At 43.5% G+C, this 16,145-nt stretch overlaps 1 protein-coding gene across 5 annotated transcripts in view; it reads left to right on the forward strand.

Annotated features, from left to right (window-relative positions):
• Polr3b (RNA polymerase III subunit B) overlaps positions 1 to 16,145 on the forward strand; it is a 174,172-nt gene that overhangs the window by 135,306 nt on the left and 22,721 nt on the right. For 2 of the 5 annotated variants that reach the window (XM_076855062.2, XM_076855065.2), the window contains one exon: positions 3,699 to 4,559. The exons of 1 other annotated variant lie outside the window; for it this stretch is intronic. In XM_076855062.2, the coding sequence (XP_076711177.1) occupies positions 3,699 to 3,828 (130 nt within the window). In that variant the 3' untranslated portion in view covers positions 3,829 to 4,559. Of the gene's footprint in view, positions 1 to 3,698; positions 4,560 to 16,145 lie in introns of those variants that run through there. 2 more of the 5 variants (XM_076855063.2, XM_076855064.2) reach the window with 2 other exon arrangements.

Genomic DNA, 16,145 nt, shown 5'->3' on the forward strand with positions numbered 1-16,145 from the left:
GTCCTAGAGTGATCTGAATTGAGACCACCTTGTAGGTGTGTTGTCCACAGCCTTTGGGTTCTTTCTCTCTGTATGTGCTACAGCAGTGGATGTCCATAACTGGGACATGAGGGCCCACCCCTACTTGAGACCTGGTTGTTAGTTTGGGTTTTTGTGTCTTCAGTGTTTTGTATTAAAGTATAGTTGAAGACTGGGTGTCATTAATTTGTGTGTGGAACATGGTACACTGTCTTGTGGTTGTGTTTAATTCAGAGTTTCTACCCTGTGATCTTGTAGTGTCCCTATAGGTTCCCAGTACCTCACATAGGGTGAAACAAACAATAGCAACAACCAATGAAAATAATATACAGCATTAAACCAAATACTTGGTTCCTGCTATGACATCTGTAATGTTAATTGCCACAAAACCAGAAAGGGTAGCATCAGCAATTGCCAACAGCAAAAATAAGTAACCGTGAACTATTATCTGTCTTAAAGCAAACAGCAGGTGTCTACTATATATCCACAGCAGTAATAATTGCAACAGCATTAATGGTGGGACAGAATAACTGCTGTTAATAAACCAATTAGTGCTACAAGATGGTAAGAATGCAGTTAATTAAGAGAAAGGAAGATATAATAGGAAAGTAGAAAAGAGTTCATAATTTCAGAAAATGGTCAGATAGATGCAGAAGAGATGTAACATGGTTACATTATTTATATTAGATAATTTATTATAAGGAAGGAGGAGAAAATAGAAATAATAAAGTAAAGGTAGAGTGAGAGAATAATAGAATTTAGCCATTAGCAGAAAAAAAGAGAGAGAGAAACAGATCAAATCAGTGAAAAACAATACCAATCTAAAAACCTGACCCTCGGAGGACAAGGCAAAGAAAAATAACTACATCTTAAAAATGCTGAAAATGAGAAAAAGAGAAACATGTATATGTATATATGTCCAAGACCCAGTCAGCACAGCAAAAATAAAACAACAACAACGAAAAGATCCTTAATGAAAAATTATGGAATCATCTCCGCTGAGATGGACAGAATAGTCAGTGGAAATAGTTGGACATTATCTGTGCCCAACTGTCTTTCCATTTCTTCTTGGGCTATGTACTAAGAGTGAGAGCAAGGGCTGGGGTTGTTACCTCTTCTTTTTTGTGTTGCTTTCCAAGCTGCCAGTTGTAGTGGTCTAAGGCTGAAGCTGGTTCAAACAGTTCTCAGTTTCTCTTCTTTCCGGTAGGAGGCAGGATGGGGTGGGAAGTAATGTCAGTTGGAGTTTTGTTTGCACAGATTAATGCACTTCCAGGGTGGGGCCACTGCAGAATTTTATGAGTGGAGTTTCAGTGCCTGGGTCTTAGGTCTAATCAGGCCTCAGGGGCTTTGCTGGCACACGTCTGCTCTGGAGAGATTAAATCCACACACCCCTTGGCCAGGCAGCTGCCAATCTCTGTTGGGAGTCTAGATCTCAGGAGCCTCCAGAGGATTCTACTGAAGGATTGGCTGTCCATGAATACAGCCTTTCCAGGTTTCCCAGGCTTAGTCCAAGTACATTCGCACCTGCATGGTTCAGATTCCAGCCCACTTCAGCTTGTCGTGTGAGCCACCAGACTCCTAGTTGGATTTCCTTTTGCTTTTCTGATTTGAATTCTCATTCTGCTAGGTATACCCTAGGCTATACAGAAGGCACTGGCCGGGCAATATAGCTGTGTTAGCTCAGATCTTCTGATTCCTAAAGTGACAGCTGCAGCGAGACCACCTCAAGGTAGCTCCCACCTCAGCTCTCTGAGTCCAGTTGGAAAACAAAGGGTACTTTTCAAGCACCAGTGCACAGTGTAGCCTCTGGATCAGCTAAGGGCAGCCTGCTTTTCTGATCTCAGGTTTTTCCATATTAAATCTGTCCATTGTACTCTCTGTGCTAAATCAGCTGCTGCCCCAACCAACTTGGCTTCAATGTAGTCTGTTTCTTTGTTTAATGTATCCAATTTTCTGAGTCTCCAGGACACTCTAACTGTCCAATAATATTAAGTTTTAGTGAAATTCCTCTTACACCCACCTCACAGAGAAGCAGTACCTGCTGCATTAATCCCCAGCCATATAGCACCTAGGAATACAGTCTTCCTCTAGCCTGCCATCTGAATCCTCCGCACCCCACCTTAATTTCTTAGGTGATCTTTTAAGAAAAGTTAATATTATCACTGTCAGTAGATCAGGTACCACAGTGTGCAGGCACCCAACCGTCCCCACATCTTGATGTCAGTGTCCACGATGGTTCATCCTTCTCCCACTCTCTCCAAATTCTGTCTATACATAGTTACTCACCACCATGTTCAAATTCTCAGCCTCAATACTTGTTTTTCTTCTCCAAAATAATAAAAATTTTATCTTGGTGCTTACAAAATTTACCTTTACTTATTGTAAAATATTCATGTTATAAAAAATGCCAATCACATTAATTCCCACCACTCACAGATGACTACTTAACATTTTAGTGACTATTCTTTGGAACATCTCTGATTGCCTTTTGTTCTTTAATTTTTACTTAATTTTTTTAAAATCATAAACCCTTTCAGGATTCTAATAATAGCAGAAAATGCTATTTTAAACCCCTTTTAAAAAGGTTTAAAATTTTATATATGATTTTTGAGGCTCAGAAACAACCTGAGCCCCTGCTTGGGACTGTGCTATTTAGCAGACTTCTTTTTTTCACACCACAATGTGTCCTGGACACCTTTCCTTTAATTAATGAGTCTACACTGCACATTTAATAGCTGCCCAGTGTTCTGTATAAATATGCTATTATCACAGAACTATTGCTAGTGGGCATTCGTGTAGTGTCCTGCTTTGTAAATACTGTAGTCATGAACATTCTTGTGAGGTCCTGTTTGGTCTGAAACCTGAAAGAATAGTTCACTTTCTCTCCAGGGAGCCTTCTTTAGTTGTAGTCATTAAGACCTAAATTTAACTCCTTCCTAAAGGAAGAGAAAAGAAAATCCTACTTGGAAGACCGACCAGCATTCTGGTTAGGAACATGGGCTGTTGTAGGAGTGAGTGGAATACACACATGTGTGCACATGCACACTTCTTAGCTTTGCACAGGGAATAGCACACTATATAATACAGTGGCTTCCATTACTAATAGAAGTGACCAAACCTGAAGGTCACTGGAAAAATTAGCATTTGACTGGATGTCTTTTCAAAAGTCTGGTCTTTCCACCAGACTTAGAGTATCCCAATGACAGGAACGAAATTATAATTATTGAGCACCTTACTTAGACTAACATACTAGTGTAGAAGTAGATTGTTATCACATTCATGATGATTGAATGGATCAGTTAAAAACTCACCAATGAAGAAAATCTAATTCTGAATGAATTTCAAGTAGTTTACATTTCTGGGGTGCTTTCAAAACAGTATGTGGACAGATGTTTCACATTTCAAAGAGAGATCCAGAAATGTGGTAATAACTGATTCAAGTTGTATGCTTTTAAAACTGGAAGGAGTGGTGTTTATTTTATTTTTTAGTTTTCTTCCTTGGATGTTTCCTTTTATTTTCTGGGCACATATGTGCACATTTGATGATGTGACTGAACACTGAGGAACAGAAAATTGACTAATACAACAGTAGAATTTGGTAGAGCGTATTCTCACTTCCCATGTGCAGGCCTTTATTTCTGAGTGGTTGTCCTTCTGACACATGCTGACTTGGGTTTCAGGTGCCATTACTGCAAGTCATCATGCCATGTGTCTTCCCTCCGCATTCCGTATGCCTGCAAGCTGCTCTTCCAGGAGTTGCAGTCTATGAACATTATCCCCAGGTTAAAACTGTCCAAGTACAATGAATGAGATGGAGAAGGTGGGTGAGTGAAAGCAGTGGTTGGTAAGTTTGATGCCGTGGAAAGCAGAAGGGACTGAGAACTGTTTCTGCTTCTGAGAATGACTTCTAAGATTATTTTCTCTCAAAAACAAACAAAACTGATGGAGAAGCTTTGTTGTTCTAGGAGACTGACTAGACAGCCTTAATCAGTGAGCCCCGAGCCACAGGAGAAATGCTGATGACATGGACCGCAGTGCCGTTGGATCCACAGTGGACATGACTTAAAGGATAAACAAGCTTTTATTTATGATCTGTAGCTTGAAATCTACTCAGTAGCGAAATCTTACTCCTTAAAAAGAAAGTTTGGGTTTAAATTCCCCACGATATCTTCTGGTTAACAAAACTTAAGGTTCTCAGGAACCTTTGAGGACGAGAAGAATCGCCTGAGTTCATTCCTGGACTCAAGTTGAGGTGTGTGATTGTGAGTAAGGTGTGGAGGCAGGAGGGCTGTGGGAAGCTGAGATGAATCCGTAAAGTGCTGGATTTCTTACCTGGTTCTGTGAGGGGATAAATTTTCCCAACAATTAAATCTTGCCATCACACGCCCAAACTTTGTGAAAAAAAATTACAAAAAAATCTTGGGGAAATACAATAAATATATTCTTGTAAGCAGGAATATGACTTTTCTTATTGACCCAGTTGTACTATTTTGAACCTCAGTCATACCGTAAAATAATGTTTATTAAATGTCTGAACAGAACTCCAGGAATGTCTTGTTATTTCCCGCCCCGCCATTTCTGTCAGGATGTTAGTTGTCCAGTCTCCTCTGCAGTTAGCCTTCCTCGCCCTGGTCTATTTGCTCGTAACTGCTCTGCCCTGAAGCTGGATAAATATTTTTTATGCCAAGAATTATTTATAAAATAGGAGTCTGAGAAGCTTTGAGTAATGGACTGGGGTGACATTCCCAATGTGTCATATTGAAAATGGCCCACACAATGTTAATAAGTGTTATATACCAACAAGGATCAAGCTCCAGTGTCAAAATGAGGTTGAGGAACTATATTTAACCAAGTCAAACCTACCACAGGACCTTCTCAAAACCTGTAGCCATCTCAAGCTAATGAGCATTGGGACCTTCTGAAGGTTTGAACTCAGCCTCACCTTGTTTTCTTTGTGATCAAAGTGTAGAAGTCAGGAAGGCTCCATAGCCCAAGCAAAATGGAGGTTGCCGTGCAAGTGAGCAGGCCTTCCTCAGCCTTGGCTTCAGGGACTGGGTAAGAGAAGGAGTTCATAGCCCACATCCTTACTGCACCGGCTGCTCCTTCTCTTAGATTGGCTTTATCGTTCTCAAAATTGATGATGCAAAAAATGACTAATAATTGATTGTATGTGCAGTCATGCTATACTTTGTGGGCTATTTAAGGAGTCTTCCATACCGAGGCAACAGCACTTCCCAACTCCACTGAAGACGCACTGGTCCTGCCACGTGTGGCACATAAGATCCATGAATACTAGAGAGTCATTTGGAAAGAGCAGTGTCCTGGATACGGTACAAAGGCTTCTGTCATTTAATCATCCAGTGATGTGCACTGGAGCAGGACATGACCTCTGCCTGAAGGAGCACGCACAGGAGGTCAAGACATGGCGGACAGTCACAGAGCATGAACACACCACTGCCTGTGGTCAGTGCTCCAGGAGATGTAGAAACTCCTCACAAGGGTCATTACCCCCTTTATACAAAAAACCTTACCAACTCACTCTCCAGTACCTCACCACTAAGAAGGAGGGGCAGAGGCTTCCTTACTTAGGGAGCTTTGTTTTGGTTTTGTCCATGGAGGTATTTTTGAGTCAACAAAGGTGACTCTTTGTTTTTAATTCAAATACTAGTGGCCATATTTCTTTCAGATGAACATTTCTTTTGGAAAATCATTTCAGGCCATTCTGACAATTTGGGGGAGAATCATCTATCTAACCTTGGAAATTCTAAGTTCTCTTAAGTTTCCAGGACCTAAAGAGTGGAAGGGATCCAAATGGAAATATCCTTAGGAGAAAAACTGTCGGGTTGATATTTCAAAAACCAGCAGATACTATATTTGAATAGCTATTTGTCTCTAAGAAGTACTTTAGTAGAGAGAAAAAGAAGTCAAAACCTGTGAGTTCATTCTACTACAGTTTTTTTTTTTTTTTAAGGTTTTTGTAAGGTCCTTGTTTTCAAAACTACCAGTTATATTGCCATCACCAAGAGTCTGTGACCCTGACATGAGCTTTGGCAGGATCATGGCACTGGAAAGACGAAACTGTGGGCTATAAGTGGCCAGGACACCCAAGACCATAAGGCCAGGATCCCAGACAGAAAGAAAGCTCACTGAGGGGAGCTCAGCTTCACCATTTTTCCCCTTAATTTGTCAGCATGGGCTGTCATAGCAGAATATCACAAATGGAGAAGCTTAAACAACAGAATGTGTCTGCTTACTATTGTTCAAGCTCAAAGACCAAGATGCTGACATCAGCAGGCTGGGTGTCTCGTGAGGCTCTTCCTGGCCGCTGCCAGCCACCTCTCCACTGTATCTTCACAGAGCCTTTTCCTGGTGCACACTCAAGAGCACACGGAGGGCCCTCCCTGCCCCCACCCACCCCAGTACTGGATTGAACCCAGGCCACTTGGAAGAGAGGTAGAGCTACATGCCCAGCTCTTGTTATTTTTTATTTTGAGACAGAGTCTTGATAAATTGCCAAGGCTAACCTAGAACATGTAATCCTCCTGCCTCAGGCTCCTGAGTCACTGAGATTACAGGTGTGTGCCACTGTGCCCAGAGGATTCTCCTACCAGTCCTATTGACTTAGGGTCTCACTCTTTTAACTCCATTTATCTATGTTTCCTCAAAATTCATATTGAAGCCCTAATCCCCAGTGTGACTGTATTTGGAGAAACAGGGCCTTTAAAGACATTTCCCAATTCATAAAAACACAGACTAAACTGTTGACAGGACCTTTTTAAAAATGTGTTTTATTTGTTCTAATTAGTTTTACATGGTAGTAGAATGCATTTTGTCACATTGTACACACATGGAGCATAACTTCTCATTTCTCTGGCTGTACCTGGTGCAGACTCACACCAGTAGGGTAACCATACATGTATATAGAGTAGATATATACATGTATGGTTATATCTGTCTGTCTCATTGTACAGTCCTTCAGCTCCACCTCGCCTTCACTCCCCTCTGCAAATGGACAATACCTTTTAAAAATGAACATATTCATTAGTTCCATTTGTAGGTATGAGCCCAGCAGAAATATGTGTTATCATCAGTCAGTGTGCACAAAAGAATGTTTCTAGCAGCATTATTTGTGTTACTCTGCTTTTGGAAAGAACCCCTTTCCATTAACAATAGAATAAATTGTGGTATATCAATACAATGGAATACTATACAGTGATGAAAATGAATGTGCTACATACAATATTGTAGATAATCTAGCAAATACAGTATTGAGAAAAAAGTCAAGAGAATACATACTATATTGATTCCTTTTAAGTTCAAAAAATGGACAAAATTAACATATAAGAAGCCATGAATAAATAGCTTTCTGTGCAGAATGGGCTGATGACTGAGAGGGTACAAGAGGGACTTCTAGAGTACTGATAATATCTTTTTGTTTTGTTTTTTTAATCAGAGTATTGATCACATGTGTTCCTCATCTTATGAAAATTCATTAAGTTGAGTACACTCGGGATTTTTCACTTTTCTCAATTTAGGCAACTAAATGGTTAAGAATACTCATTCTAAACCTGTGCTTTAGTCTTTTCATTTCACAAATGTGTTGACCCAAATATAACATGGTGGGTTTGTTCCCTTGGTTTTTCATCTTCAGAATAGCAGGCCTTTTTTAAGTTCAAGGGCTCAGCTCAGTGCCCAGCACAGCGGGCATTAGAGGATGCCCATGGTTGTTTTCATTGGTAGCAATAATCATCTCCTACAGCTTACTAACAGGACTGCTCGTGAGCCCTCTTCATCAGGCCAGAGTTCAAGCAGGCAAACCCAAGTTCCTTTGGAGGAGGGAGTTTGGAAACTAGAGCAAAGGCAGAAGCCACAGGGCTTTGCAGATGCTCTCTGGGAAAACCTCCCTGCTTAGCAGTGTGGGGAGGAAGAGGGTGGTGGGATTAGAGAGCACACTTCCCTGGAACAACCATTTACCACTGACATCAAAGGAGGCCTGCTGTGGGCCCACAGAATCAGTTCTCAAAACGCTTCCATGTGGGGAGAGTTGAGGAAAGGGTTTTAAAATACAAAGTCCTTGATTGGGTGCTACATAATGGGATAGTTTTCAGCTGCTTCAGAGTGTTTGAGGTAACACCTTTATTTGCAGTAATGAGTCATATGAGAGGGAACACATCAGGGCTGGTGGCTGGGCCCATCCATTCTCGCCCTCTGAGTAAGAGAGAAGCCAGTTTCTGAGAGACCTGTAAATAATTCCTTTGTAAAACGGATGGTCAGAAAAGTGACTGTAAAAATAGCACCTCTTTACTGTCCATATTTACTCCATATGTGTCGTAGGAACAGTGCATTTCATTTGTTGACTGAAAGTTGAGTTTTTACTGCCCCAGCCCACAGGGCCAAGGTTGGTGGGATATTGAAGTCACCTTTGAGGAGGTTTCTAATGGGGCGGGGGAGTTCCTAAAAGTTTGTTACCTAAGCGGAGCTACCGGTTTGATTTTAGACATGGGCCCCCGAAGTAATTAATAAATGAAATTTGTATTCAGGCTATCTTGGCAGAAAATTTCGGTATGACCTGGAAATCACATTTGCTCTCACAAGTCTCACGTCTCACACCAGGTCGAGAGTTAAAGTATTTTTCCAGTCCAGGTAATAACCTTGGTTCCATGCATAATAAAGTTTAAGTCTACTTTACTCCCAACTGTCCACATTCATGGAAGCACAGAAAGGTGTGAATAAATTAAAGCACATGATGGGCCCCAAATCCTTTGTACTGGATGTTGGGATGGAGTTTGCACTCACACTTTTAATGGAACTTATGTGGCAGGTTGGTGGACTTGCCATCCTTCAAATAGTGACTCCTGTGAACACTTCATTTGAAGAGACTGGGATAAAAATGACCTTTATGGTTAAGTGATGGTGACAGATCTCTGGAAAGGTGGAACAGGCTGACAGCTGGGATGCTTGTAGACCAGTGGTTCTCAAAGTGTGGTCCCTGGGCCAGAAGCAGCAGCATCACCTGTAATGTTTTGGGTCTCCTCCCCAAACCTACCAAGAAACTGCAGGTGGACCCCAGCAATCTTGTTTTAAAAAGCCCTTCAGGGGACTCCAGTGCAGCCTAAACTTTGAGATGCAGGGTTGTGAGCTAGAAGAGCTTTGAGTCCCACCCTCACTTATAGCCAGCCTCTGGGGCCTTAGGGTACCAAAGTGACCCCCTGGAAACTGGCTCCTTGCTCTTTTTCCCTTTTTTGCTGGGCACAACTACCCCTTAAGCTGTATTGGACTCTCCCACCCTCGCATGCCTCATTTCACCCTCAAGCAAGGGCCTGAAATGCCTTTGTCAGTCTGCCCAGTCCCTCCTCTGCTGGTGGAGGCCTGTGCGTAGGGTATTGGCATGGAGCCAGATCCACATAGGTTCATTCCTCTGTGGCAGCCCGGCGTGGGCTCCTCCCTTGTGCTCTCTGGTTTCTGACTCTCTGGACTTGAGGTTTCCACCTTCTTCTTCTGCAGCCTCCTTTCCACTCTCTGCCAGACCTGCTCACCATCCCACAAAGCCATCCCACGTCAAAGGTGGCCTTTCTGAATGAATGCTCAGAAGTCTAGTTTCTGTCCTCTTTCCCCTGATCCCTTCAGTCCACTGCCCACAACCTCTAAAGGCTGCCACAGCACCACTTCTCCTAATGGGAAGCACCCCTCTGGGGCCTCTCAACCCTTCCAGGTGGCTGTCGCTGCAAGGGTAGGGGAGCCTCAGCATGGTGACCTTAAACCCTGCCCCAAGAATGAATGGCAGTGGTATTAGCATCAAGGAGAGAGCCTGGCCACAGGGCCATCTTATGCTCTGTGAATGGAAGAACAGAGAGGTTGAGTCCTGTACTAAGGAAACTGTTGAGGTGTAAGACTAGGACCTACCCATAGGCTTACTAAGACCAGTAAATGAGTTAATTTAGATGCCACATTCAGAACAGTCCCTGCCCTGTGTTAAACGGTGAAGACTGGCTGTCCTCTCTGTATAAATGTCAAACTAGAACAGTTTCTCAAGGTTCCATTGACAGTTGGCACTGGATGATTCTTTGCTGTGGGGCTGTCTGTCCTGTGCATCAAAGGATGTGAGCAACACCCCTGGTCTCAACCCACTAGCTGCCAGTAGCCCTGCCTTCATTGTGACAATCAAAAATGTCTCCAGACATTGCCAGATATTCCCTTGGGGACAAAATCCCCACTCCCAGTGAACAAGGCGATGTGTATGAACATGGTTTATCTTACAAAGCAGTTGCAAACAGTTTCAAAAGTGTGTTATGCAGATTTGTCCACGAGAAACTGATGGCTGATCCACTTCTGGATAATGGAGCAACCATACTGACAAATGTTCACAGGAACTCGGAGCCCTTGCTTGTCCTTCGGTGGACCTCTTGTAATGATGTCAGATAAAACAGATCAATCCTTGTTGGTCATAATGTTTTCATTCCCAGGTACAAAGAAATTTTATATATTTGATGAGAATGTTGCAGACAAAAGTAAGATTAGTTATCTCCATTTTTATGCACATTTTCCTCAACCTGAATCTGTTCTAGATCTCATCTACCTTCTGTTTTTATCAAAGATGTAGGGGGAATTTTCATCATTCACCACATCAGCCCTCAGCTTTGCCTCTGCCTACCTGCCACATGACAGGGACTGTTCAACTGCCAGTCTGTCCCAACACCCAAAGCCCTGCCTTCCCCTGGAGTGGCCTTGGGGGAGTGAATGATGCCCTAATCCTGAGAGAGCCCTCTCCTCAGCTGCTGACTTACTGCTTGCACTGTAAGATGATAGACTAGGACTGGGTCCTCAGATCAGAATTCTCAGTGTCAGCAGCTGTGCCCTCCTGCATGTCTCTGGGTCTTGCATGTCCCATGTCGTCTTCAGTCTGTCAAGACCTAAAACATCAATGTCAGTCCAGAAAATGAAACAGGAACCTGTTTCAACTTACTATCTGCTTTTCCAACAGAGAAAGTTATTTTAATCACCTTTGAGATGTTACACCAATTGAGGAGTGACTCTGTAGAGATTATGAGGTGGGCATAGTTCTGACAGTACAGATGTAGTAGGATCTTTTCTTTTAAAATAAAGTCACAGAGGGAGAATACACATACATGGTCTTCCATTCTGTATCTTGAGTCCCCTTGATGGCTCCTGAACCTTCATCACAGTCCTCCATTCTAAGCCAGAGTTTGCTCTCAGATCTTGAACATCAGGCCAGGACAGCCGTAGCCCAATCAGCTGGGAGGCAGGAGCATGCTGTGGTCAAGAGCAGGGACTCAGCCAGCAGACTGCCTGTTTTCCTGTCCTGGCTCCACTCCCTCCTAGCTTAAATGGTCTTGTGCCAATTATTTTACCTCAGTTTCCACCTTTGTAAAACTGAGACAATAGTAATAGTAGTACTTACTCATAGGGCTGAGTTAATTGTGTGAGCTGTATAAGTGCTCAGTAAATACCAGATATCACTATGATAGATTGGAAGTGGCTTCCTCAGGAAACCCATTTGACAGCCCTCCAGCTGGCAATAGCATTTCTTCTCTTAATTTTGATTCAGCTCTATTTTTTTTTAACCTAAATGGGGTGACCTATCATACAGCTGGGTTTTATCCTTGGAGTGGTCAGTTTAATTTTTTTTCCCCCAAAACTCCCAAATGTGTGCCTTTGGTTACAGTGGACACGGGTCAAAGAGTGTGGCTGACTGAAAGGAAAGCCTTTTCCACACTCAGAAACAAACAGCTTGAAGTATTACTGTAATGCTGGATTAGGAGTGCAGTCTTCCTGTGGGAGACAAATTCAAGATGGGCCTCATAAGGCCTGTCAGTCTTCCCGCCCAGCATCCCCTCTACCACTGCATGTTACCAGATATTCAGATGTGTCATCCACATATGATATGTAATGTATGCATTGAATTCAGCATCAGTGTTCCCTGCGCAAGAATCTGATGACCTGTGTAAGAAAGAATTTGTGTATGGAGGAATCTGGCTTATGTGCAAAGGAAAAAGTCTCCCCTGGAAAAACGCAGGCCTTACACATTTAGCAGACCCTCGTGTCCACAGAAACGGTCATTGGCAATTAGGCAACTGCCGAGAGATCAGAGGCAAGACCCGCACATGAAACAGAGGCGGCGCGGGAAGATCACCGCCGTCTATCTCTGAGTTATGGCGGCTGAGCTTGCCTCCCCCTGTGTCCAATCTGCTCTGAGCTTTTCCTGCTGTGGACAGAGGCCCCGGGGACTTTTACACACCCCAGTTTTCATGCAGCTTACTGATCCTTTTTTCACATGAATGAAAAACGCCTTTGATTTTTGAATACTCACGTCTGTTTTGTGTAACACTTAACTGATGTGCCAGATCATTCTGTACCTTAAAGGGGGTCTTGCACTGGGTGTTTAAAATCAGTCCTTCTGTGAAGAGTCACTTTGCTCACTTAAAGGATAACTGCCCAGCCTCTCTTAATGGCGCTCATCTCTTTAAACCTGGATTAGGAAGGAAAGGAGCGACCAGAGCAGCAGTTGGAACCCAGCCAGAGCCCATGGATGAGGTGGGTTCAGCCACAAAAGGGACTTCAAAGAAACAGTATTATCTGCTGATCAGCTGATCTGAGCCCTCAGCCTTCCAGCCCTGCTCTTCTTTGGGAAATTCTGGCTTCATGTGATTCATTCCAGTTAGAACTGTGCTAAGCCAGTAGAGACCTGGAACCAGTGATTCTAGTACATTTGTTCAGCTGGTGGAGAGCCTTGTTCCATTATCTAAGGAGTTCTCCATCTCTGGAGAGGCCCAAGAGAAACCACACCATTGATCAGCTCAGCCCATGTTGTTTCTTCCAGATAGGGGGGCGCTCTACTAGGTCCTAGGTCTGCTATAGTAAGTTAGATGATGTCCCTCCCTCAGGATGCTCAGCACTGGGAGAGGAAACAAGCTACAAGAGAAAGGAGACAGCCATTCACTTATAAAATTTTGGCAAATGCAACCATATGCTCAGCATTAGAAAAGAAAAGAAAGGGTAGTGTTGAAACAACCCACTTTCACTTTGTCCCTCTCGGTCAAGTCTGCCCTCTGGGCTCCCTGTGCCTCATGCCGCACAAGCATCTCTGCTGTAGAGTTAAAGCAATTGTAGGGAGTTTTTTTTTTTTTTTTTTTTTTTTTTTTTAATTTATACCTTACAGACCTGGAATTTAGGGAACTATTCCATTGGGTGCTCAGCCAAATGGCCAGCTGTTCCAATGTAAGCCGCAGTTTTAAATTGTTTTCAAGGACGTTTTGACTTTGTGGGTTTTCACTTTAAATGTTTTCAGAGATGACTACAGACACTAACAGTGAGACCAGATTCTTTGATCCTGCAACAGGAGGGACAGCAGCAGGTGCCATCATAGAGTGGGAGTTCCTGAGCAGTCAGGGCACGTTTCCCAGAGGGGACGGAGGGGAGAAGAAGAAAGGGTAGAGACAGTGGGGAAATAGACTTGATAGGAAGATGTGGGGGATCAAGGGGGACCTCTGAAGTTACAACTTGGTCAGCCAAGCGTCTGGTGAACCATTCAGATGAGGAGCCACTGGCAGAGCCACTAGGGGCCGGGGGTTCTGGTGCCTGCCAGTGCCCACGTCAGCAACCCACACGGAGAGGAAAGGCAGGGGCTACAAAGCAGTCTTAGAAGTTACTGGTGATTGAGGACATAGGAACCACACACACACACACACACACACCAGAGGGAAGAAGGCCAGATATGGGGGTGCATGGAGAGAACAACCTTCCAAGCCATCCAAGTAGGAGCAGTGAAAGAAAGCAGAAAATAGCAGAGTGCAGGAAAAGCAAGGCACCTGGTGGAGCCTCCACGGCCGCAAGAGAAGACTCAAGAGCAGGAAGGGACTGGGGCCTCAGGGGCCGCAGGGTGAGTAGAAGGGAGCTCCCAGTCGCCCTCCTACACGGTGGTCTGAACAGCGGGATGAGTCACCTAGAAAACACAGCTGGCCCTTGGAGACCTTCTGGGGGATAATTTTAGCAGAATTACCTTCCCAGAATTCTCTCCCCATCAGCCTCCCTGAGACCCCACATTAGACTCTCAAGGGCAAGTGACCAAGAGGACACATTACTTAACACCTGATTAGTAGCAACACAGAGATTACCTGGCCTGTGGTCTCAGGTGCCTGAGAACAGGCAGGAAGGGTGAGGGCAGCAGAGAGGGAAGGTAAGCAGACCCTGGGGGAGGGGTGTGAGGCATGATTCCTCTCCACAACTTTCAGCTTTGCATTTGGCCAAGTTGACCAACCCTGCTGGAGGGGAAACTTCAGCCCACTGAGCAGCTACTTAGAGACACTTAGTCCCTTGTAAGTCAGCCCCTACCAGACCCTGCTAGTGGGGTGCATGCAACCCCATTTTGCTCCCTCCTAGCCTAGGGAGAGGGTCTTAATTTTTAAATTTCTCCATATTTTCAAGAAATGTAAAATCAACTTTGAGCTAAGAGCCTCTCATATGTTCACTATGAGGGAATGTTTTATAACAGTTATGAATCCCTTGTTTGACTTATGGAGGGCCTGGGATGGGTATCTTTTTTTTTTTTTTTTTTTTTTTTTAAGAGAGTGGAGAGAGAGAGAGAGACAGAGAGAATTTTAATATTTATTTTTTAATTATCAGCGGATACAACATCTTTGTTTGTATGTGGTGCTAACGATCGAACCCCGGGCCGCACGCACGCCAGGCGAGCGTGCTACCGCTTGAGCCACATCCCCAGCCCCGGATGGGCATCTTGTTTACTCACACTGCAACCCTGAGAGGTGTGTGTAATCATCTCAGCTTTTTTTTTTTTTTTTTTTGGTTTTTGTTTTTTATTTATTTGGTTTTGGTATTAGGGATTGAACCCTAATGCCCAGCTGTTCAAGAAGGAGCAGCAAAAGAAAGCAGAAAATAGCAGAATCCAGGAACAGCAAAGGAAGAAGAGTTTCAAAGTAGAAGGGAGATTGAGTCAGATGCTGTGGAGGTCTGTAAGACACCTGTTGGACCTCACAGGGGCACTTAACCCCTGAGCTACATCCCCAGCCTTTTTTATTTTTTATTTTCAAACAGGTCTTGCTAAATTGCTGAGGCTGGCCTCCAACTTGACATCCTCCTGCCTCAGCCTTCCAAATGGCTGGCATTACAGATGTATGCCACCACACCTGGCTCTCTTCTCAGCTTTGTGAGATTGGGCTATCCCCTGCTGTGGATCCTTTAACTAGAGAACTCTACACAAAGCTTGTGTCACTGTGGACTGATTACACATAAGCACAAATAAAGAAACTCCAATGACCCATAATCCCAGCACGCACAAATCCTAATCATTAACAGCTTTACTCTAAAGAAAGACAGTTGAATTCCTACCTCACAATACTGAAAGCTAAGTTGCACTTGTAGGGAGGAAAAACTTACTTTCTCAATTAAAAAATAAAATAGTGGTTGGATGGTAGATGGGTAGGAAAATAGACATACATTCATATATATATATACACACACACACAAATTCACATACACAGCGAATCCTCTGTAGTCTATGTCCCACATCCAGATACAAGTAACCGAGGACTAAAATATTTGAAAAAAATAATTTTATCCATACTGAACATGTACACACTTTTTGTTATTTTCCTAAACAATATTGTATAGCAACTATTAAATGGCATTTATATTATAATAGGGTATTAGTAATCTAGAGATGATTTAAAGTGAACAGAAAGATATATGAAGGTTATATGAAAATATTATGCCATTATATATAAGGCCCTTGAGCCGTGTCTGTAATGGTGTCCCCGGGAGGTCCTGGGAGGGATCCTCCATGGATCCTAAGAGACAACTGTACTGAATTTGAGTGACCTCTGAGTTCTTAAGGAATTGCTGTCCATTCAGGAGTTGGAGGGGACAGGTCCATACCCAGTAGCTCACGAGAAGCACTAATGTTCACTCTCTTTGTTCATTTATTCAGTATTAATCGGGGGTCTTTATGCCAGGCACCATGATTACTGAGGTAGGTAGATAGGGCCACTGTCCTTGGAAGAGCTTGCATTTGAATTAGAGGTAGGAGTGTGAGGTGGAATGGAGGAGCTCAGCAAGCGTGTGAGGTCCTGCACGCACCGTCCTACTCTAGAAGA

The sequence above is a fragment of the Callospermophilus lateralis genome, chromosome 4, assembly GCF_048772815.1.
Source record: "Callospermophilus lateralis isolate mCalLat2 chromosome 4, mCalLat2.hap1, whole genome shotgun sequence".
Lineage (NCBI taxonomy): Eukaryota > Metazoa > Chordata > Mammalia > Rodentia > Sciuridae > Callospermophilus > Callospermophilus lateralis.